Source organism: Molossus molossus, unplaced genomic scaffold (genome assembly GCF_014108415.1).
Source record: "Molossus molossus isolate mMolMol1 unplaced genomic scaffold, mMolMol1.p scaffold_m16_p_1, whole genome shotgun sequence".
Taxonomy (NCBI): Eukaryota; Metazoa; Chordata; class Mammalia; order Chiroptera; family Molossidae; genus Molossus; species Molossus molossus.
The window spans coordinates 180,827,613-180,851,936 of NW_023425344.1; the positions used below are offsets into that span (position 1 = coordinate 180,827,613).

The window sequence follows — 24,324 nt, forward strand, 5'->3', positions numbered from 1 at the left end:
TTCATCATTTTGAATATTTCTTGCCAATCCCTTCTGTCCTTCAGAGTTTCTGCTAAGAAATCAGCTGACAGTCTTATGAGAGTTTTCTTGTAGGTAACTAACTGCTTTTCTCTTGCTACTTTTAAGATTCTCTCTTTGTGTTTAACCTTTTGTATTTTGATTATGGGTGTGGGCCTCTTTGGCTTTATTTTTTTTAAATCCTCACCTGAGGATATTTTTCTATTTATCTTCAGATAGAGTGGGAGGGAGGGAGAGAAACATCACATGAGAGGGACACATCAACTGGTTGCCTTCTGCAGGACCCCAACCAGGGCCAGGACCAACCACAACGGAGGTCCGTGCCCTTGGCTGGAATCTAACCTGCAACTCATTGGCCGCTGGGCTGACGCTCTACCAAACCGTTCAGGGCAGGTTCATCTTGACTGGGACTCTGTGCTTCTTGGACTTGTATGTCTGTTTTCTTCACCAGGTTAGGGAAGTTTACTGTCATTATTTTTTCAAATAGGTTTTCAATTTCTTGCTCTCTCTGTTCTTCTTCCGGAACCTCCATGATGCAAATGTTGGTATGTCTGAAGTTGTCCCAGAGGTTCCTTACACTATCTTCATTTTTTTTTTTTCTTTTTACTGTTCTGATCAGGTGTTTTCTGCCTCGTTATATTCCAAATTGTTGTTTTGATTCTTGGCTTCATCTGATCTACTGTTGATTCCCTATAAATTATTCTTCATTTCAGTTAGTGTATCCTTCATTTCTGACTGTTTTTTTTTTTTTTATGGTTTCCATGTCCGTTTTTATGTTGTTGACGTTCTCTCTAAGTTCATCTACTTTTCCCTTAGGTTCATTGGGCATCCTTATAACCAGTGTTTTGAACTCTGTATCTAGTAGATTGCTTGTCTCCATTTCATTTAGTTTTTTTTCTGGAGTTTTGTTCTGTTCTTTCATTTCAGACATGTTTCTTGTTCTCCTCATTTTGGCAGCCTCCCTGTGTTTGTTTCTATGTATTAGATAGAGCTGCTACATTTCCCAGGCTTGGTAGAGTGGCCTTATATAGTAGGTGTTCTGTAGGATCCAGTGGAGCAGCCTCCCTGCTGACCGAAGCTGGGCGCTTCATCGCTTCATTTGTGCCCCCTGTGTGGGTCTGTACACCCTGCTCTTGTAATTGAGCTGTGATTGCTCTTGGCACGTCAATGGGAAGGCTTTATCCCCAGGCCGATTGGCTGCAAGAACTGGCTGTGACCACCAACCAGGATCAGCTGTGCAGGAGCCTACCCTACAGGGTAGGACTTACTTCCCTGGCCGGTTTGGCTCAGCGGTTGGAGCATCGGCCTGCGGACCAGAGAGTCCCAGGTTTGGTTCCTGCTAGGGGCATGTACCAGAAAACAAAACAAAAACAGAGTAGGACTTACTTCAGTGGGGCTCTGGTGTCCACTAAGTGTGCACCTGGTGTGTGTTGCTTGTGGAGGTCATTGGTGGTCCTGGACATAGTCTGAAGCTGTCCACTAGGTGGACTGGCTCTGGTGCCTCCCAGGAGGTATAGGACAAGTTCAGCCGCTGTCTGTGTTCTGCCCATGGCCATCCGGCATGAGGTACTAAGCAATCTCCATATGGCTGCTACTTGTACTGGGCTTGGAGGTGCCCAGGAGAGGCCAAGCTGCAAACCAAGTCTGGTTGCTGCTAGTGCCAGGAGTGAGGCCACTTAGAGAGAGGTATGGGGTACATTGAAGCCAGATGCTGCTTGTTTGAGAGATTTTAGGAAAATCTGAAGCATGAGCCAAGACAGGCCATTCATATGGAAAAGCCACTGGAAACTGCTTGGGTAGGTCCACAGATTTGTGGGGCCGGGCCTCAGGGAATCACCATGGTAGAGCAAACAGTGTGAGCCAGGTTGATGGAGACTTAGATATGGTGCTTGCCGGGTCTATGCCAGAAGGGCTCAGAAAAGGAACAGTGGACTCTGTCAGCACTTCTCTCTAGGAGAAAGTTGCCCCTTCAGCTCTTGCTCTAATGCCAGATACTTCGGTTCCTCCACATATGCCCCTGGTGCCTTTCAAGCTGCTGTCCCAGCACTGGAGCTCAGAGGGAGTGAGTCTGAGTAAGTCTGTGCATGGGCCCTCTAAGAGGAGCTGCCTGGGGCTCCAGCAGCCTTCTATCTCACTCAGCCACCTTCCCGCTGGTTTTTACAGCCAGAGTTATGGGGACTTCTCTTCCTGGCATGAAACCCTGAACTGGGAGGTCTGGTGTGGGGCTGGGACCTCTTGCTCCTCACAGGGTACCTCTGCAGCTGAGATATCCCTCCTGATTATTACTTGCCACACATCGGTGTGGGATCAGACAGTTCTGCTACTCCGCCCCTCATACCAGTCTCTGTGTGGTTTCTTCTTTATATACTTAGTTATAGGACTTTTATTCAGCTAGATTTCAGGCAGTTTTGAATGATGGTTTTTCTGTGGTTTAGTTGTATTTTTCATGTGGTTGCGGGAGGAGGTAAGTACACATTGACCTATGCCGCCATCTTGACTAGAAGTCAGTAAATTCAGCTATTTTCCCATAGGGCCTCTTCCCTGCCTCAGTTTCCTCAAATGATGCTTGAGGTCAGAATCTCAATCTCACACTAGTGCACCTGATGATATACTATTCAGGAGGGGCTAAGTAATTATTTCTCTACATTTTTTTTTAATCCTCACTCAAGGACTTCAGATTGAACGGGAGGGAGAGAGGGAGGGAGAGAAGGGGGGAAAGAGAGAGAGAAACATCGATGTGAGAGAGACACATCTACTGGTTGCCACCCACACGACCCCAACCAGGGTGGGGACAAACTGCAACCGAGGTATGTGCCCTTAGTGGACACCAAACCCAGGACTCTCTGGTCCACAGGCCGATGCTGTAACTGCTGAGCCAAATCGGCCAGCTGTGGTCTGAGGACCCCTGGTGTCCCCAGAATCCCCCCCCCCTTTTTCCCCCCATCCAAGGATATTTTTTCATTTCTTTTTAGATAGAATGGAAGGGAGGGAGGGAGGGAGAAAGCGAGGGAGAGAGACAGAAAGAGACAGAGAGAGAGAGAAGAACATTGATGTAAGAGAAACACATCAATTGGTTGCCTCCCACACCACCCCAACCAGGGCCGGGGACCAAACCTGCAACCCAGGTACATGACTTTGATCGGGAATCGAACCCGTGACCTTGGGCCGACACTCTAACCACTGACCCAAACCAGTCAGGACCCCAAGACCCTTTTAAGGGTTTTTGAGATCCTCCTTTTCCAATTACATATCCAAATAAGGCCAGATTTTCTTTATGTTCAACTAGAATAACGTATTACAACAGATTGAATGCAGATGCAGATACGAAAATCCAGCTGTTTTCTGTTGAGCCAGACATTAAAGAAACTTTGAAAAATATTAAACAGTGCCACTCTTCTCACTAAGTTTTTTTTTGTTTTGGAAAACAGAGTTATTTTTAATAAAAGTGTAAAAGTATTATGTTAGCATATAATGGGTTTATTTTTAAATGAACTAACAAATATTTTAAAGTATTTACATTGTAGTTTATAATATAGTAAATATTGATAGAAATAATGTGTGTAAGTAAAAGCTCTTTGGGGTCCTTGATAATTTCTAAAAGTGTATCAAGAGTAGAAACCAAAGAGTGTAAGAGACCAAAACATGTGAAAATCCCTGGGCTAGCTCATGCTGTGGGAACAAATCACCTCAAAAGCTCCCTGACATAACAGATGGTTATTTCTTGCTCATGCTTATATTTAGTGTAGGTCATCATAGGGCTCTGTTCATCAGAGTTGCTCCAGGATTCAGACTGAGGGAGCTCTATCTCATCACCTGCTGTCATGCTTAGCAGTCAGAAGAAGGGGTATACACAGCAGTTCTTGAAAGCGTCACCTGGGACTTTTATGTCAAAGCATCATGAAAATGTGCAGCCTAATAAGCACTTAAGTGAGAAACCTAAATTAAATAAAAGCACGTGCTCTTGAGGTCTTTGTATCCTCTCCCTCCCTCATTGCTGGGTCAGTGAGTGTCAGTGAAAGGGCTTGAGGATAAAGAGAGAAGTCAGAGATATGAGTTATTGAAGGATGTTGCTCATAAGATACTGAGGTTCGTACCTCATCCCAGATTGTATCTTTTCTCTTTTTTTAACATTTACTGTTGCAATATTTAAGACATAGAATATTATAGTGAACAATTGTGTGTCTACTATCAAGAAACAAAATGTTCCTTAAGCTCCCTGTGTGCTTGTCCTCCTCTGGACGTGGTCTTTCTGTCACAACCAGTTTTAGATACTTTGTGGAGAGCAGTTCTAGTGGCCTGAAATACCACAGTTTTCCTGGACTGGTTATATCTGGTCTTTCACTGTTTCTGAAGCCTCTGCCACATATACATTTATTCATCAAATATTTATCAAGTGCCCATTGTGTGCCTAGCACTATATAAATTATGTGCTAGAGATACATCAGTGAGGGATAGTTCCTTGCCTTCAAGGAGCTCTTATTCTGATGGAGAAGACAATAGTATGTTAATAGTGATACAATCAATGTCAGGTCACTGCCTGAGTAAGTGCTATAAAGAAATACAAAGCAGGATAAATTTGGGTATACAGTCGGCCCTTGTTTACCGCGGTTAATCAGTTCCAGACTCTACCGCAATAAATGAATTTTCGTGAAGTAGGATTCTTTATTTACTGTACAGTTGTCCCTCGCCACTTCCTGCTTTGGCTTTCGCGGCTTCACTCTATCACGGTTTTTTCGAAGCACCAAGTGGCGAGGAACGACTGTAGACTGTAGAGTGATAGCAGAAGGCTAGTCTGGAAAGCCTTTTCTGAGGAGGAAGCCTTTGAGCAGACTTGAGTGAACTAGCTGTGTGAATAGCTGAGATAAGAGCATATTAGAACAAGGAATAGCAAAGGACCTAAGGCTAGAATCTGCTAGAAGTGCTTAAGGCAGCCAAGGTGGTTGGAGTGGAGTGAGTGAGAGGGAGTGTAGAAAGTGAGGTCAGAGTGGTAGCCAGAGGCCAGGTGATTTAGGGCCTTGTAAACCAGGTGAAGTATTTGGATTTGGACTTAAAGATGGGAAGACATTGTAAGGTTTTAAGCAGAGTAATGATGTGACCTCATGTATATTTAAAAAATATCACTGTGGCCTGCCATGTTGGGAAAAAGACTGTAGGGGGAAGGCCTGAAGCAGAGAGAACACAGGGAGTTACAGCCACAGACCAAGTGAGAAATAATACTTACTTGAACTTAGTGGTGTGTTGGTAAATGTTTATAGGCTCTCTGAGGGGGAAAAAGGACACTGATATGTAAAGTTTGCTGATTTCCATGGTGAAAGTACTCCCACCATGGTGATTTCAAGCTACCAATGTGCTGAATGTGGAGATGGCAAAGATGTGCATGATCAGCTCTCACATGCCAGCGCAGGCCAGCCCCAGCACACCCTCTGCTAGAACTTGGATGCCTTTCGCTTGTGGTGTGTTTGCAGGGAGGGTCCAGGTTTGTGTCTCTTTTCTAGGGTAGATGGAAAACATACCGTGTTTTTAGAAAGAGAGGATATGGAGAAGGTTATGAGAGGGAGAGAGTCAGTTGATCGAGTCCATCATGCTGGAGCCTTGCAAAATAAGCCTAGATGTTGGAATTTTTTCAGGAGCTCTGAACTCTCAGATCTTTTGAAAGTGGAGCTCAGCCCAAAACCTCCCTGCAAACAGGAAGCTGGTTTGAGTTAGAACATAAAATAAAAACCAGCTGATGCCCCTGAATGTTTTTCCCCTCCTCTTCCCCCTCCACAGAGCCAAAGGAAACTGTCTTCCCCACCCCCTTGGATAGCTAGTTTCTCAGAAAGCCAGAAAAAGGCAAAAGCCACAAAACCTTTGAAAATAAACCAAGTTTTGAGCCTAGGCAAACTCCTGCCCATGGGGTTTCCTAGCCCAGATGTCTGTACACTGCCAGAATCCTAGGAGGAAAGTAACTGGGGAACACGGTGGTGCCAGAGATCAGAGCCCAAAACCCAGGCCTGGAGGGAAAAGATGGTCTGCAGCAGGGTTTCTCAAACTGTAGCTAGCTTTCAGCCATTTTGTAGGTCATGAAATCAATAAAGTGGGCCATGACCAGATTATTTTTTAATGAAATAGAATACAATAGAAAATAGAGTATTACATTACTAATTACATGCAGTACTACATGCAATAAGAGTAAATATTGTTTTGTGAAACTTTTCGGTTTTATGCACATACACACACATACATGTGTGGTATATACTGGGTCATGATATGTTTTTCTTATTGTGAGTCATGGTCAAAAACCTTTGATAAACACTGGTCTTTTTTTTTTTTTTATCCGCATTCGAGGACATTTCTCCATTTTTTGTTCAGATAGAGTGGGAGGGAGAGAGAGAGAGAGAGAGAGAGAGAGACATCCACGTGAAAGGGACACATCGAGTGTCTGCCACCCGCACGACCCAACCAGGGCCGGGGACAAACTGCAACCGAGGTACGCGTCCTTAGCGGGAACCGAACCTGGGTCTCTCTGGACCATAGGCCGACGCTCTAACCACTGAGAAAAACTGGCCAGGGTGATAAACACTGGTCTTTAGGATCTGAGTAACTTACCTTCCTGCTTTAGACTGCTAGTGAAAGGTCCAGGCTGGTTTCAGAATCAATTCTCCATGGAATTTTCTCATCTACCCACAAAACACCTACCCAAATTCCTGTCAGAGGGCAGGGAAGCTGAGAACTAACAGACTGGTCTGATTCTTTAGGACCAAGATGAAGCAAGGGGAGGGACTGATGCAAATTTGAATCCAAAGGAATTGTCTGAAATCAGATTAGCTTGAAGAAAATAGGACTTGAACAGCCTTTTAGCTCATTGCACTTGATTTTATGACTTTTCCCATCTTGTGGGTAATGTGGCCTCGGGCTTCTCTCTCTTTTCTTTGCAGTAGACAGCTGGTGCAGCAGGAATGTTCCTGAGTTCCTCTCCCTCTGGGATAGCCAGAGGCACAGTGCCAGGATAGGGAGTGGTATCCTGAACTGAGTGTCCCCTACATTTCCCCATGGTTATTTTGTGCTCTCCTGTCTACCCTGTGCTCAGCCCTTTCAGAAAGGTGACTGGATGGCAGGGGGTCATTAAGCTGAGAAAAAGTATGGAAGAAGGCGTAAGTTAAGGAACACTATTAAGAATATATTGCCCTTGTCGGCCTGCGGTCCGTAGAGACCCGGGTTCGGTTCCCACTAAGGGCATGTACTTCGGTTGCAGTTTGTCCCCGGCCCTGGTTGGTCATGCGGGTGGCAGCCACTCGATGTGTCCCTTCACATCGATGCTTCTGTCTCTCTCTCCCTTTCTCTCTCTCCCTCCCACTCTATCTGTACAAAAAATGGAAAAATATCCTCGGGTGAGGATAAAAAAAATAAAATAAAATAAAAAGAATATATTGCCCTTAAAAAAGAAAAAGAATGTATTGCGGGTCCATTTCTTCATCAGGGAGGACATTGGTGTTAAGGAGACTATAACTACCATGCCTTCCAGTGCTTTGACAAAACCTCACATACGTGGCCTTCTGGCCAAGTGTCAGTGATTTCATATTGTTGGAGTGATCAATGTAGACATTTGTTGTGGTTGAACCAAGAAAGAAGACATACAGAGATTTCTACAGAAATTATGATTCCATGAAAGACTTTGAGGAGATGAGCAAAGTTGGTACAGTTGTCCCTTGCCGCTTCGCGCTTCGACTTTTGTGGCTTCACTCTACAGCAGTTTTTTCAAATACAAAGCGAAGTAGCGAGGGACCACTGTGTATAAATAAAGAATCCTACTCAGCGGAAATTCGCGGGAGAGTCTAGAACTGATTAACCAGGATAAACGAGGGCCGACTGTATTTCCAAATGTAAAGAATTTCTATGGGTTGAGTTCCATTGAAGTTTGTCATTGACCTGTGTTCCTGAACTATGAAACATGAATATTTGGACTGAGGAATTGTTTTTCTTGCTAAATAAACAGTTAACAAAAAATGTGTTGAGTAGACTAAAGTTGGTGTATCCCACACTAGGTTTGGTGCCTCAGATGGGCCCAAGGGTAACTGGCAAGTTTGGTGCCTGCCAGGTAGCTGTGGGTTGGTCTGGTGCCCTAACACTAAACTGTCTCCATGAGTAGACTGAGAATTACGTCCACATCCCCAAGAAGCACAGAAGACTCTTGGGGACCCTTCTCGGAAATAGGTTTTAACTATAACATCCCGAGAGACTTATTTTGGTCTTTGGCAGCCACAGGGCATTTCTTTCCAACCGAATTTAAACTAAAATGGTCCTTGGAGATAAGAATTTAAACAGGCCCTCTAGGAGCACTTTGAATTCTCCAGTAGGGACCATAAGAGAGGAAGAGTGACGATAGAACTATTCTAATGGATTCTGGGCTTCCCTTCTCTAGAAACTGGCCTGGACTAGGGGTAGATCACCCTAGCAGATGTGAACATCCATCAAGTGTTTCTGGTTCACATCACCCTCCTTAGGGCCTCTGAGACTCCCTTAGCAGAGTACAGTCTACCCTATTTACTTGGCCATTCAAATTCAGAAGCCCATTTCTCTGAGCCAATGAAGACCAAGGACATCCCTGAAGAGGCCCAGTGCAGGGAGTCCAGACAGCTCTAGAGAAGACTGGACCTAGAGTGACAAGCAAGACATTCTGTAGCAAGGGGTAAGGTTTAGTGACAAGCAAGAGGTTTCAGGGCCATCTGAATCTTACGTGGCATCATCTGGAAGAAAGACCAGTAAACTAATTTGAGGTTAGTCCAATGTGCGCTTTAGGGACTGCAGACATGTGGGATAAGTGATGATGAGAGTGATGGAGAATATCTTGTGGCCATGTCCTCTCAGAATCTCTGAGCACTTTACACATGTTTCCCTTTCATCTCTGTGGGAGTTGTGGCTTAATAATAATAATTAGAGTACTCTGAGCATCTGTGCTTTGCAAAACACAGCATTAAGCCATGTTTCTGCCTCCTAGGCTCATAGTCTGTATGAACTGGCAGACACTTGGGTGGGGGTGGAGTCCTCTGATGGAGGGGAAGAACGTGATGGAATGTAAAGATCAGGGATATTATTAGTCACCTAGTTGATACCTAACATTTTTCTGGCTCTTGGTAGATCAGAGTGGCTTTTCTTTCATGCCTGCCAAGGCACGAAGATCATTGACCACCCTGAGTCTCATCCACCTAAGAGCCAGTCTGGGGACCCAAGACTTTATCTTGTAAATCGAGCCTTTCTGGGGGAGTGCTTTTTCCTCTGTGGCCATGAGCAGAGCTTTAATCCCTTCATTTTCATTCCATGGTACCAGCAGATTGAGCCCTGTTAAAGGCAGTGATGCGCCTGTGGCCAGAACAGAACCTAGAAAAGTCAGTAGCCCATTCTCCTGAAGACAGGAGCATCAGGAAAGTAGTCAGTACTACAGGATAGTCCCAAGTACCTTCAGTACCTCCTTTCCAACCCCACTCTGTCCATAACATGCCACTTCTCTGTCTTGCTCTAACAGGTGACCTTGGAGAAGGTGCTTGGAATAACAGTGTCTGGAGGCAGAGGACTTGCCTGTGACCCCCGATCTGGTTTAGTTGCCTACCCAGCTGGGTAAGTACCTTGGAAGAGGTCTTATTGCATGGGAGTTTATAGCCATGCTAAACCAGTTTGGTATGGGTAGGTGTTTTCTGGTATCTTCTGGGAGACATATCTGGTTAATATTTTGGTGCCATTTTTGTAAAGGAGATGCAAATGTGAACATCCATCAAGTGTTTCTGGTTCACATCACCCTCCTTAGGTCCTCTGAGACTCCCTTAGCAGAGTACAGTAAAGGCTCTGGCTTTTTGGCCATCCATCCCCACTCACACATATAGATTGACATTTTATATATATTTTCTTTTTCTTCCATTTTTTGTTCAGATAGAGTGGGAAGGAGAAAGAAGAAGAGAGAGAGAGAGAAACATTGATGTGAAAGGGACACATCAAGTGGCTGCCTCCTTCCTGCAGGACCCAACCAGGGCCGGGGATAAACCGCAACCGAGATATATGCCCTTAGCAGGAACCAAACCTGAGTCTCTCTGGACCGTAGGCCAACGCTCTAACTGCTGAGCCAAATTGGCCAGGGCTGACATTTTATATTATACACAGCTTTCAATACCATCTTTAACATCTTCCTTGTAGTAATTTTTAAAAATAGTTTTATTGAGATGTAATACATAAAGTACATAATTTGCTCATTTAAAATGTACAGTTCAATGGTTTTTAGTATATCCACAGAGTTGTGCAACCATCACCAAAATAAATTCTAGAACATTTTCATCACCCTAAAAAGAAACCCCATAGTCTTTAGTAGTCACCCTCCAATTTCCCCTAAGATCTCCAGCCTTGGGCAACAACTAATCTATGTTATATCTCTATAGATTTGCCTACTCTGGATATTTAATGTAAATGGAATTGACATTATTTGGCTTTTTGTGACATTTTTGGGGTTCATACATGTTGTAGCAGGTGTCAATATTTCATTCCTTTGTATGGTCAAATAACCTTCCATTAGAGATAAAGTACCACATATTATCGCTTCATCAGTTGATGAGTATTTGGGCATTGTTTATGCTTTTAAGCTGCTCTGAACATTTGTCTACTCTACTCACTTTGAGAGATGTCTGTGCCATGGAAGAAAAGTAGGGTTTTGGCCCGGCCGGTATGGCTCAGTGGTTGAGTGTCAACCCATGCATTAAGAGGTCGCCGGTTTGATTCCCGGTCAGGGCACACGGTCAGGATGTGGGCCAAATCCCCAGTGTGGGGCATGTAGGAGGTGGCCAATTGATGTCTCTTTCATCAGTGTTTCTATCTCTCTCTCCCTAACCCTCCCTCTTTCTCTAAAATCAATAAAGAAAAGAAAAGTAGGATTCTGGGGCTAGTGTTCTTTCCCTCACTGCCTTTTCAGCCTTCTTCTCCTATAAGAATCCCTCAACCATCATTCTTAGGCTTTTGCAGAAGTGTTTATTTTGGAGGCTTAGGGCCCCTCCTGCTTCTGGTTCTGTCAGCCTCTGTTCCCTGCTGCTGGGCACAGGAACTCGAAAATGGGAAGGCCTCTGCTCTGCCTCCATTGCCCCACCCTCAGCTGGGGATGCCGAGATCCTCAATGTGAGTTGCACAGTGTAGGTTTTGTACCAGATATGATTTTCTTAGTTTTATCATTTCATCAAAAAGCTACCTTATCAATAACTTATTCTGTGCCAGGCACTCTGTTAAGCATTTTATAGGAATTATTTTATTTAATGCCCAGAGCAGCCCTGTGAGGTTGGTAGTGTTATCATCCTATATTTTAGAAACTAAGTTTCAAAGAACTTAAGCAGTTTGCTCAAGGCCACACATCTAGTGTCTATATTCGGATTTCAACTCAAGTAGTCTGACTGCAGAGCTCATACTTTTTTTTTTAATCTTCATTCAAGGATATGCTTATTGATTTTAGAGAAAAGGGAAGGGGGAAAGAGAGAGAGAAAACAACATCAACTGGCTACCTCCCGTATGCATCCCGTCTGGGATAGAACCTGCAACCTAGGTATATGCCTTGATCAGGAATCGAACGTGCAACCTTTCGGTGTACAGAATGACGCTCCAACCAGTTGAGCCATATACTAGCTAGGGCAGCTCTTTTAAAATGGGAGAAGACTAGACTTTCTGTTCATTTTTATTTATTTATTGTTAATCCTTACCCAAGGATTTTTTTCCCTTTATTTATTTATTTTTTTATTGTCACCCGAGGATATTTTTTGCATTTATCTTCAGATAGAGTGGAAGGGAGAGAGGGAGGAAGAGAGAGTGAGAAACATCGATGTGAGAGAGACACATCGACTGGTTGCCACCCACACAACGCCAACCGGGGCCGGGGAAAAACTGCAACCAAAGCACATGCCCTTAGCGGGAACCAAACCCGGGGCTCTCCGATCTGTGGGCCAACGTTCTAACCACTGAGCCATACCGGCCAAGGCTCCATTAATTTTTTTAGAGAGTGGAAGGGAGAGGGAGGAGGGGGAGGGGGGAAGAGAAAGAGAGAGAGAGAGAGAGAAACATCCATGTGAGAGACACATTGATTTGTTGCCTCCCACATGCACTCCAACTGGGGCTGACTGGGCCAGGGATCGAACCTGCAATCAGGTACATGCCCTTGACCAGGAATCGAATCTGTGACCCTTTGGTGTACAGGCCAACACTGTAACCATTAAACCACACTGGCCGTGGCATGCTCGCTTTTTAAAAGCTGCTTTTCAACTTACCATTTGAATGGGAAATGCTCAATTTATGAGCATCTGTTTATGCCAGGGAGACTTCTGCCCCTGGGTTCTAGGGTCAGTGTTTCTCTTGAGTGGACCTCTGACATTTGATATCTGGTGGGGACGCTGTGGGAGCTGTACTAGCTTTACCCTCCAGAGACAGAACTGGCCTCCTCACAGAAGCAAGTTGATGAATGACTTCTGTTGCTGGATACCCTGTGCATCCTGCCTCAGGGGAATTCCACTCGTGCCTGCCTCTGCCTGGGAAAGCTAGGTTCCTTCTTGTTGGAGCTGGGGCTGGGGCTGGGGCTGGCTAGGAAAGGCCTGGGCTTCTGCTCAGTGCGTGCCGAGCCCTGTGTCTTTGCCCTTGGAATCCTGGAGCCCTGCTCCCTTTTCTTCCCCCTATGCCCCTGGGCCCCAGGCCTGGCGCCTTTAAGGGTGTGTGCTTCTGTTTAAGGGCAGGTCCCAGCCTGGCTCATGTGCCTGCCAGTCATTGCCTTTCCAGGTGTTGTGTGAGGATTCCCTGCTGTGACTTCTGGTAGATTTCTTCAGTGTACTTGGCTTGGGCCCGGATCTACTCCCTGACCTTTTGATTTCTTATAACTTCAAGTACTCTCTTTGCTAGTGGCCCCTTTCTGGTTAGTTTTGCTCTATGCTAGAGCTCCCTGATGTGCCTCCAGGGTATCTGGGGCCACTATAGTCTGTGTGAGCCAAGCAAGCTCTTTCCCTCCTCCCTCTTTTCCTTTTCTTGTATCTAGTGAGCCTAACACCCCCTCCCCCACACCCACTCTCTTGTTCTGATTGAGCATGTTGCCCTAGGAGCAGCTCAGGTATCCTAGAAACAAGGAAAGAAACAAAGCTCAGAAAAATCCTCCCAGAGGCCTTGAGGCAAATATCAAACCAAAACAAAGTTTCTGGAAGGAAATGAAACAGCTCAGGGAGGGTGGGGAGGAGGAGGGTGTGTGTCAGGCAGAGGCAGGCTGAAGTCTCTGCAGAGACCCCTCGATATTAGTGCCTCCAGCATCTCTTCTCCAGAGTTATCCTTTTGCTGTTGTTTTCCCCACAGGAAGTCTATATCATCTGTCACACTTTAAGCCCCCTGCCCCAGGAGACCAGGCTGGTCCCCAGATAGCCTCTTTGAAGGACTTAGTTAGTTGAACACCATAATTGACTTGGGCCCCTTCCCTAGCTGGCTTAGTAGAGGGTTCAGGGGCTTTAGAGCCCAGTACAGTCCCTTTTACTACTGTGGGGCCAGCCAGTTCTGAGAAAGGGTTTCTCTTGACCACCAGTGCCAGGGCCTCACCTGGGTGAATGCTATGGGCAGAGGAGCTACTGGAGTGGGAGGTGTTCTGGAAAGGTGACTGGCCCTATTTGGCAGCCAAGAGGAGAGCTCTTGGTTGCTTTAACCAGTGAGGAGGAGGAAAAACTCAGCTCTCCTGAGAAGGCCCTTCATTTTCCATGTTGGGATTTATGCTGAGATCCCCAGTTTCAGAGCACTGGAACGGGCGTGAAGCCACCGAATTTCCACCTGAACCGTGTTCTAGTGACATCTGAGCTGAAGGAACATAGACCTCCTTCTTATTCTCTGTGGCAAGCCCAGTGTGGGGGCTGTGGAAAGACTGGGTAAACCTGAGCGAAGAGGATACTTGACTTGGTGCCCTGAGGGGTGTGAATCACGTGAATAAATAGACAGGGTCTTTGTGGGTTTTAGGTTCAAGAAGGGCAAACAAATAATAAGCATGTAAACAAATGCACAAGATAATATCAGAGAGTGTTATATGTTAGAAGAAAATAAAACTGGGTGATGGAAGAATCAACATGGCACCATCTGACACCAAAGTGTTCCCGGTGGAGGAAACCTCAAGTGCAAAGGTCCCAAGGAAAGGAGGAATACCTTCACCTGCTTGAGGAACTAAACAGTAGCCATGGTGCCTAGACTGTAATGACTGAGAGGAAGGAGGCTCGGACACTGCCACTTTGACCTGGTTTGTGAGTCTTGCAGCTCACAGAGATTCGCCCTGTGTTCTGGAAGAAAATATGTTTAGAATCCACAGAAAGAAGCATACTGGTAGTTCTGCACCAGTGGCCATGTTATTCACAGGGTTATTACCAAGTCTTTTCTCGTGCCTTGGTGGCGGTGGAGTGGAGGGGTTCATAAAGTGTCCCAGAAACAGAGATGCCCGTAGGTCTCATGGCCAGGCCTAAGCAGGTTACTTACTTGGAAGGCTTTGGAGTCCAGGTATCAAAAGAAGACCACAAAGATGCCCTAGGAAACATTCTAGATTCACTATCTCTTAGAATAGTTAAAGCTATAAGATTTTCCTTTTGGGGGTGAATCTGGAGGGACAGTTTGTAATTGCACACCTGAGTGAGGACCCTAATGAGTCACGGTATCCAGCAAGTTCTCTCTGGGCTGCCATAGTTGGGATGGCTGTTGCAGCTGCTGACTCTGGGTAGCCCTGTCCTTGTTCTCAGTGTACCAAGCCACTCTTCAAAAAAACAGCTGAGAGCACCATGCTGCTTACTGCACATGATCTTCATTCTCACAACAATCCTTTGAGGTGGGTATTATTCCTATTTTACAGATGAGGAAATTGAGGTTGAGAGAAGTTAAGGAATGTCAGATCGCACAGTATGTTAGCAGACAGGTCTTTCTGATCCCATATTTTGTTTCCATCATCACACTGCCCTTGAGCATCAGTGTGTCCTAAAAGCTTGAGATGGGGAGAATCATGAACCTGCCCTAGGTCCCTAGTTCACAGGTCTGCTACTTAGAAGGTTCCTTGGCAGTCAGGGCTTTGAGATCTGGTAGCTAGAGACATAAAGTTTTATTCATACTCATTCAGAAATATTTACTGAGTGCTTATCTCTAGGCCCTGGGAGCGTAACAGTAAACAAAACAGATAAAAATCACCTTCACAGAGCTGGCAGTCTACTGATGAAGTAAACTATATAGAGTAGTACAAGTTGACATGTGCTATGGAAAAAGTATAAGCAACGAGCAGTGAAAGGGAATACAGGGGTGTGAAGCTGTAAAATTAAATAGAGCTAGAGAGTGACATCTGAGCAAGGATCGAGGAACCTTTGGTGTGCGTTTATGAGTCAACTGATTTTACTTGGTCTGAAAGAAGAAATTCTAAAGCACAGGGCCTCTGCTCGAACCTTCTATGTCTTGCTCCCTGTATGTGCTGCTGCATTCATTGCAGGTCTCAGGGTTTCTTTCTGCCTTCTGGAGGATGGAGAGTGGTAGGAGGCAGATGTGGGAATGCTGGGCTCTTTGTGATGGCAACAGGCCTGGACCTGTCCAGGAGAGGGGCTTGTCAAGGGCTGGCCTTTTCTGATTCAGACAAGTTCCTGGGCAGTGGGCCCAACACCTGGTACTGGTGTTCCACGTGATTCCCAGCCGAGGCCTGAGGGACTGAGGCCTCACTGTCTTTCTGTAAGAGTGAGCAGTCTCCCTGCACCTGCACCCTGCGGTTCTGAATTACAGGACTCAGCTGGTTGGGCCAGCCCAGCCCTTGTCACGTTGAGGAATTCAGCCAGCACTGCTGCAGGGGCTGGTGAGACGACTGCCTGCTGTGCTGGGTCAAGGGACTTGGAAGCCAAGGGCCAAAGATTGATGCACACTGAGCCCCACCCTCTGTAGCAGACTGAGGAGTTTGCTCAAAGGTCAAAGAAGACGGAGGAGGCTCCCTCATCATTGTTTTTGAGGTCTGTTCTCTTGAGAGGACCTCAACAAGCTGGGAACAGGAGGAACCTTGGATGTTTTTGCCCACTTGGCCCCCACTTTAACATCTGCATTATTGTCCCCACAAGTGTGACCATAGGTTGGTCTCTTTCTTCCTCTTTCTCTGTGTTAGAAGGTTTCCAAACTTGAATAATTATAAGTAAAAATTTCAGCTTAAGGGCCTACTTTCATGTGTTTCCCTCTTTTGTTTAACTCTTTTATGCCACACCTAGAATTTTTCAGGATATACTGTGTGTGGGGGGAGGTGGGGTTAGAGAAGAGAAGGGTTGTCTCATAGTCAGTCATCTTTCTCTCTACATTGTGTTTTTATGTGCACATACACACGCGCGGACACACACACATAACTGCTTTCTCTCCTCCTTTCACCACAGTTAAACTTAAAGGAAGGAAGAAACAGAAGATGTTGTAGCCCAGCAAGACTCAGAATTTGTGTGCAGTTGCTTAGAAAGTGTTTTAAGCAGTGTGATGCATTGCTTTTGAAGGTCATGATGCTGCTTTAGGGTGCTAAGTTGAAAGGAAAATTCAAAAGTTTACCATACAGCCCTCATCACCTACTTGTTCTGGATTGGGAATGTTACTGGCTGGAATATGCATTGAGTCAGTTAAGTCAGATCAGCTCTCAGCTGAAGCCCTCTGCCATGGTTTATCAGAAAGCTAGGCAACCAGTAACCACTTAGACTAGAATCCATTGTTAGAGAGGGGAGCCTGCAGAGGGCCTGATGGCAGCACAGATAGCAAGAAAGTTTAGCAAACCTCAGTTAGCCCGAAAACTTGCCCACCCAACCTGTTTCCAGTGGCTTTTCTATAGGAATGGCCTGTCTTGGCTCACACTTCAGATTTTCCTAAAATCTCTCAAACAAGCAGCATCTGGCCTCAGCAAATCCCATACTTCTCGCTAAGTGGCCCCTGGCCCAGCACTAGCAGCTGTAGGCCTTCATTCGCAGCTTGGCCTTGCCTGGGCACCTCCAAGCCCAGCACAAGAAGCAGCCATCTGCAGATCACTTTGTAGCTTATGCTGGGTGGCCCTCGGCAAAACACAGATGGTGACCGACCTTGGCCTGCACCTTCTGTGAGACCCTAGAGCCAGCACACCCAGTAGACAGCTTCAGACCACATCAAAGCACCACCACCAAACGACCTCCATAAGTGACACACTCAAGGGGCAGACTCAGTGGGCACCAGAGCCCTGCTGAAGTAAGTCCTGCTTTGTGTGGTGGGCCCCTGCACAGCTGATCCTCCATGGTTGTTAGAGGTCAGTGGTCATGGTAACAGCCAGTCCTTGCAGCTGACCGGCCTGGATAAATCCCTCCTATTGATGTGCCCACAGCAATCACAGCTCAACTACAACAGAAGAGTGTACAGCTTACATGGCTGGGCTGGGAGTGGGAGGGAGCACACTTTATTTTATTCTTTATTTTTTATCCTCACCCGAGGACATTTTTCCATTTTTTATTCAGATAGAGCGGGAGGGAGAGAGAGGAAGAGAGAGAGAGAGAAACATTGACGTGAAAAGGACACATTGAGTGGCTGCCACCTGCACAACCCAACCAGGGCCAAGGACAAACTGCAACCAAAGTACATGCCCTTAGCGGGAACCGAACCCAGGTCCCTCTGGACCACAGGCCGACGCTGAGCCAAACCAGCCAGGGCAAGCGCACGCGCGCGTGCTTCTCCTCTACCTAATACATAGAAACAAACACAGGGAGGCTGCCAAAATGAGGAAACAAAGGAACAATACCCAAATAAAAGAACAGAACAAAACTACAGAAAAATAACTAAACAAAATAGAGACAAGCAAGCTACTAGATGCAGAGTTCAAAACACTGGTTATAAGGATGCTCAATGAACTTAGTGAGAACCTCAGTAGCATAAAAAAGAACCAGTTAGAAATGAAGGGTACACTAATGGAAATAGAGAATAATTTATAGGGAATCAACAGTAAAGTAAGATGAAGCCAAGAATCAAATCAGTGATTTAGAATATAAGGAAGCAAAAATCACCCAATCAGAACAGCAAAAAGAAAGAATTAAAAAAAAAAAAAAAGATAGCCCTGGCCAGTTGGGCTAAGCAGTTAGAGCGTCGGCCCACGGACCAGAGAGGCTCGGGTTCAGTTCCCACTAAGGGCACATACTTTGGTTGCAGTTTGTCCCCGGCTCCAGTTAGGGTCATGTGGGTGGCGACCACTTGATGTGTCTCTCTCACATCGATGTTTCTCTCTCTCTCTCCCTTGTGCTCTATCTTAAGATAAATGCGAAAATGTCCTTGAATGAGGATAAAAAGAAAAAGGATAGTGTAAGGAGCCTCTGGGACAACTTCATATATACCAACATTTGCATTATAGGGGTACTGGGAGGAGAAGAGAGAGAGAAATTGAAAACCTATTTGAAAAAATGACAGAAAACTTTCCTAACCTGGTGAAGGAAATAGACATACAAGTCCAGGAAGCACAGAGAGTCCCAATCAAGATGAACCCAACGAGGCCCACACCAAGACACATCATAGTTAAAATGCCAAAGGTCAAACACAAGAAGAGAATCTTAAAAGCAAGAGAAAAGCAGTTAGTTACCTACAAGGAAACTCTCATAAGACTGTCAGCTGATTTCTTAGCAGAAACTCTGAAGGACAGAAGGGATTGGCAAGAAATATTCAAAATGATGAAAAGCAAGGACCTACCTCAAGATTACTCTACCCAGCAAAGCTATCATTTAGAATTGAAGGACAGATAAAGAGCTTCCCAGACAAGAAAAAGCTAAAGGAATTTACAAGAACCGTTAAAGGGTCTTTAAAAAGAAGAAAAGCCCTGGCCGGTTTGGTTCAGCGGTTAGAGCGACCCGAGTTTGGTTCCCGCTAAGGGCGTGTACCTCCGTTGCAGTTTGTCCCTGGCCCTTTCACGTCGATATTTCTCTCGCTTTCTTTTTTTTTTTTTCTTTTTTTACCCTCACCCCGAGGACATTTTTTTCCAGTTTTTGTTCAGATAGAGGGGGAGGGAGAGAGAGAGAAAGAGAGAAAGATTGACGTGAAAGGGACACATCGAGTGGCTGCCACCCACACAACCAACCAGGGCCGGGGACAAACTACAACCGAGGTACATGCCCTTAGTGGGAACTGAACCCAGGTCCCTCTGGACCACAGGCCGACGCTGAGCCAAACCAGCCAGGGCAAGCGCACGCGCGCGTGCTCTCTCTCTCTCTCCCTCCCTCTCTCTCCCTCCCTCCCTCTCTCTCTCTCTCTCTCTCTCTCTCTCTTTCTCCCTCCCACTCTATCTGAACAAAAAATGGAGGAATGTCCTCAGGTGAGGATAAAAATAAAAATTGGAAAAAAAAAAAGAAGAAAAGGTATGAATAATAAAATGGCAATAAATACATATCTATCAACGATTGAATGTAAAAAACAAAATGAACAAGCAGAACAGAAACATACTCATAGATACAGAGAACATTGTGATAGTTGCCAGATGGGAGGGGATTGGGGAGATGGGTGAAAAAGGTGAAGGGATTAAGAAGTACAAATTGGTTGTTACAGAACAGTCATGGAGATGTAAAGTACAGCATAGGCAATATAGTCAGTAATATTCTAATAACTGTATGGTGCCAGATGGGTGTGTGATTTATCTGGGTGATCATTTAGTAAGGTATGTAATGTCTAATCACTGGGGTGTACACCTGAAACTAATATAATGTATGTCAACAGTAATTGAAAAGAAAATAGAAGAAAATGCTAAATGTTAGTGAAAGGTTAATAAAAATAAAGATGTGATATTTTTTTTTCCTAAATAAAAAAATTATATAGCCATGGCTGGGTAACTCAGTTGATTGGAGCATTGTCCCATAGACCAAAGGGTTGCAGGTTTGATTCCCAATCAGGGCACATACCTAGGCTACAGGTTCGATCCTTGTTGGGGGTGTGCACAGGAGGCAATTAATTGATGTTTCTCTCACACATTGATGGTTTTTTCTCTCTCTCTTTCTCTGAAAATCAATTTTAAAAAACAAACATATCCTTAGGTGAGGATGGATGGGTAGATAGATAGATACTCTGACATGGCGTTCCGGAAGGGAAGCAGGAGACTGTAAGTTGTTATAAAAAGAAAAGGGAAAGCCCGGGCCGGTTTGGCTCAGCAGTTAGAGCGTCGGCCCCTGGACCAGAGACTGGGTTTGGTTCCCACTAGGGCACATACCTTGGTTGCAGTTTGTCCCCGGCCCCGGTTGGGGTCATGTGGGTGGCAACCACTCGATGTGTCTCTCTCACATCAATGTTTCTCTGTCTCTCTTCCTCTCTCTCTCCCTCCCACTCTATATGAAGATAAATGCAAAAATGTCCTCAGGTGAGGATAAAAAAAAAGAGGGGGATAAGGAAAGGGGAACAAGGAAAGATTAGGAGACGGGGAGAGAAGGAGAAAGAAAACAGTGGGGAAGGATTTTGAGGGGGGTGATTAGAGGAGAAGAGGACCTGACTCAGGAGTTCCAAAGCTATTGATCAGCTTGGCAGTTCTGGGCATATCCAGTGCACTTCGGAGATCCCAGTGTCCCGAGATTGACTGTGGAATTTGCATATTGAAGTGGTTTATTGAGCCCAAGATGCTAAGCACTCACTTGCAGCTTGTACCCACCTTTGCTTCAAGTTTCTAACAAGTGTGAGGTTCAGGTGTGGGGACCACAGGGGTTTCCCACTAAAGAACTCTGGGTCTGGGGGCTGTTGCTCTCTGCTCATTCTCTCCCCATCCCCTTACCTAGTGCAGCAGGCCCATGCTTGCTCCTGTCAGCTAGTTACAGTGCTGGTGAAGTGGAGGCAGAAGGGACAATAGGCCTAGGCCTGCTGACAGCCCAGGGACCCAAAGGAGAACACTGCCTAGCTGTGGTTTCTGGCTTCTTGCCCCTGACTCCTACCATCTAGCCTCCTTTCTGGAGCTGCCTCTGGAAAGTCACTCTGAACCTGATCCCATCCAGCCTTGCCACCGGATGGAGAGGATACTGATGTCCTTCTCTGTGCATGGCAGGTGGTGTTTCTGATAGTCTTCTGGCAATCTGGGGGGTTCTTCTCAGGTTCCCTGGGGCCAGGGATTTTCAGGGCTGGACCTCGGAGCTCTGAGGCACCGAACAGGTTTCCTCAGGCCTTCTCGGGCTCTCTCTGCCACTCCCCTTAGTCTTACTGAGCCTTTTTGAAATTTTGGCCCTTCCTCATCTGCTATGTAGAGGGGGTGGGTGGCCAGCTCCTGCTAAATAAATGTGTGAGTGCACATATGAAAGGCCTCATTCTCCTCGGAGCACAAATGCTTGATGTGTGGATCCAAGCCTGTGAACCAGCTGTACACCCATTGCCTGCAGTGCCCAAATTATGTGTACTCTTCCCTTTTGTACCCCTTCCTGGGCTATGCATGAGGACTGTGGGAATGTCTGTGTCCCTGCTGCCCTTTGGGGGCATAACAAGAGATGATGCTGGTGTTTAGGGACCCGGTGGGGCTAGGCTTCCAGTGACCCCCTTTACCCTCATGGCCCTTGTGGGCAAGGAAAGGAGGCAAGAACAGGCTGCAGAAGAAAACAGTCACTTGCCCTCAGTGACAAGTGGAGCCTCCCTGCTGGGTGACTGGAATTTCCACATGGCCTGGGAGCTCCCTGGGGAGCTGTGGTTTGGTGCTAAGTTTGTTTAACTCATCTCCCCAGGTGTGTGGTTGTGCTGTTCAATCCCCGGAAACACAAACAGCACCACATCCTCAACAGTTCCAGGTAAATGGGTATGGGCCCTCAGGGAGCACCTCCTTCTCCTGGCGACTGTGACAAGGGCACAGCCTGGGGTCTCTGTGGCTCTGGGGACTGGGACCCAGTTGGGCTCCAGGGCCAAAGAGGGAAATGCCACATGTGCCATTGGTGTCTGCTGGTCTTGCCTTTTGAGGGGACTGTGAGGGAGCCAGGCGTAGGCCAGGCTGTCAGTGGCCCTCTGAGCCTGCCTCATCTCTTGCAGGAAAACCATCACTGCCCTTGCCTTCTCCCCTGATGGCAAGTACCTGGTCACTGGAGAGGTGAGTGAGGAAAGGGGGTTGCCGTCCTCTGAAGAGGATGGGTGGTCTGCCCTCAGCAGAGAGCTACAACCCTAGGCCTAGTTAGGGCTGCTGCCACTTTGCCTTCCTAAACAAGCCAGATCCTGATGTTTGCTACTCCTTAAAACAGTGGTTCTTAAGCTGTAGTGTACATCAGAATCACCTGCAGGGCTTGTTAAAGTGCACCATGCTGGGCCTAACCCCAGGGTTTTTGATTCTGTAGGTCTGGGATGGGGCTCCAAGGTTTGTATTTCTAACGTTTCCACATGGTGCTGATTCTGCTGGTTTGGGAGGCACACTTGGAAAACAACTGCCTTAAAATAGTCTTTATCCCAGGAGGCCCCCTGCTGGGCACATGAGGAATACCTCTTACCTTCTCAGCCTTACAGGGAGGCAGTGGGGGCAGAAATAGGCATGAGTGGTAGTAGTTCTCAACTGTGGCTGCTCAGTAGAATCACTCAAGGAGCTTTGAACAAACACAGAGGTACAGACCCTCACCCAAAGATACTGAACAAAGTCTGAGGCCACCTTCTCCCTGTTGTCCTGAGATATTTATCGTTTCCTCTCTACCTTTGCCCTGTATAGCATACTGTTCTCGACTCTGGCAGAATGTCATTAGACAGGTTGTATCCAGTAACTGGGGAGGCGAGGGCCCCCACTCTGAAAGGCTAGTGGGATCTGTGTGCTTCTGCCCTCACTCCCAGCTCCTGCCTCCCTGCAGAGCGGGCACGTGCCAGCAGTGCGGGTTTGGGATGTGGCTGAGCGTAGCCAAGTGGCAGAACTACAGGAGCACAAGTACGGTGTGGCTTGCGTGGCCTTCTCCCCTAGCGCCAAGTACATCGTCTCCGTGGGCTACCAGCATGACATGATTGTGAATGTCTGGGCCTGGAAGGTGAGTGGGCTGGGTGGGCTGGCCTGGCAGCCTTGTGAGGGTTTGAAGGCCGGTCAGGGAGCCAGGAAGATACTGACCCGAGTGCTTCACTCTCCCTGCTGATCTCAGTCCAGTGCTAGAACGTGATCTGAGTAGGAAAGGCAACTGCGTAGCCAGGCTCTGAAGGAAATGAGTCTCTTCAGCGCCTCTAGAAAGCAATTCTTCATCCTATCCTTTTTTCAGACCATTAAATCCTAGAAACAAACAGTTTTTTTCCCAAGTGTAAATACTATCTAACCCTCCTCTCCTCTGTGCCTCTTTTGTCTTAACTCCAAGAGGCAGAACCTTGATTCTTTCTTTGGTTTTCCCTCCAGAAAAACATTGTGGTGGCCTCCAATAAGGTGTCCAGTCGGGTGACAGCAGTGTCCTTCTCTGAAGACTGCAGCTACTTTGTCACTGCAGGGAACCGACACATCAAATTCTGGTACCTCGATGACAGTAAGACCTCAAAGGTGAGATGCTGAGGCTGGAAGTAGCCACCAGGGCCAGAGCTGCTCAGCCCACCCCAGGACACCCTGCTTCATGTGGGCCCTTCTCTGCTTGCTCAGCAGCCATACAGAAGTTTGATGAGCCCGATGCTCTCTGGCCAAGGAGTCGTCTCAAAGAGAAGGGGGGCCTAGTTTCTAGGGGCACACTCTGTGGTGGATGGGTGGGCAATAATGCTGTGTCTCCACAGGTGAATGCGACTGTGCCCCTGCTGGGCCGCTCAGGGCTGCTGGGGGAGCTACGGAACAACCTGTTCACTGATGTGGCCTGTGGCCGAGGGAAGAAGGCAGACAGTACCTTCTGCATCACATCCTCAGGGCTGCTGTGCGAGTTCAGTGATCGGAGGCTTCTGGATAAGTGGGTGGAGCTGAGAGTAAGTGTCCCCAGCCCAGTGGTTGGGGCCGTGCATGTCTTGGCTCAGGTGAGAACTGAAGCCTGTGGCTCCATACCAGGAGCTAGGCCCTCATGCACGCAGGGGGGGACCCCAGGCAAGATAAGCTTAAGGGAACCAGAGCTTGGCCCAGTTCCAGCCTGTGGAGATCTGTATAACTGCCTCCTCTCTGCTTTCTTTCTGTCTTTCTTTCCCCTGCTTTCCTCTTCTGCTCAGAACACAGACAGCTTCACAGTAAGTGATTCCTAGACTCTCCTGTCTTTCTCGTGCTGTTTCTTTCTCTTTGCTGGGCTTTTCCAGCTTTGTTTTCTTTGCCAAAACCTCTAGTACCTTGGGAGGTTCCCTGACTCCCATCTGCCAAACTGCACTTGGCTGTAGGCCCTCTGGCCACCTGCTTCTGGAGGAAGGGGCATCTCCAGACCAAAGCTAAGGGGCTCAGGCCAGAGCAGCTTGGTT

At 46.7% G+C, this 24,324-nt stretch overlaps 1 protein-coding gene across 4 annotated transcripts in view; it reads left to right on the top strand.

Annotated features, from left to right (window-relative positions):
* Positions 1-24,324, top strand: part of MAPKBP1 (mitogen-activated protein kinase binding protein 1) — a 72,366-nt gene that overhangs the window by 33,894 nt on the left and 14,148 nt on the right. For 3 of the 4 annotated variants that reach the window (XM_036259809.1, XM_036259824.1, XM_036259817.1), the window contains exons 3-9: positions 9,521-9,612; positions 21,687-21,749; positions 21,985-22,042; positions 22,782-22,952; positions 23,306-23,443; positions 23,668-23,850; positions 24,085-24,102. In XM_036259809.1, coding sequence (XP_036115702.1) covers positions 9,521-9,612; positions 21,687-21,749; positions 21,985-22,042; positions 22,782-22,952; positions 23,306-23,443; positions 23,668-23,850; positions 24,085-24,102 — 723 coding nt within the window. The remainder of the gene's footprint in view (positions 1-9,520; positions 9,613-21,686; positions 21,750-21,984; positions 22,043-22,781; positions 22,953-23,305; positions 23,444-23,667; positions 23,851-24,084; positions 24,103-24,324) is intronic. The other variant, XM_036259831.1, reaches the window with a different exon arrangement.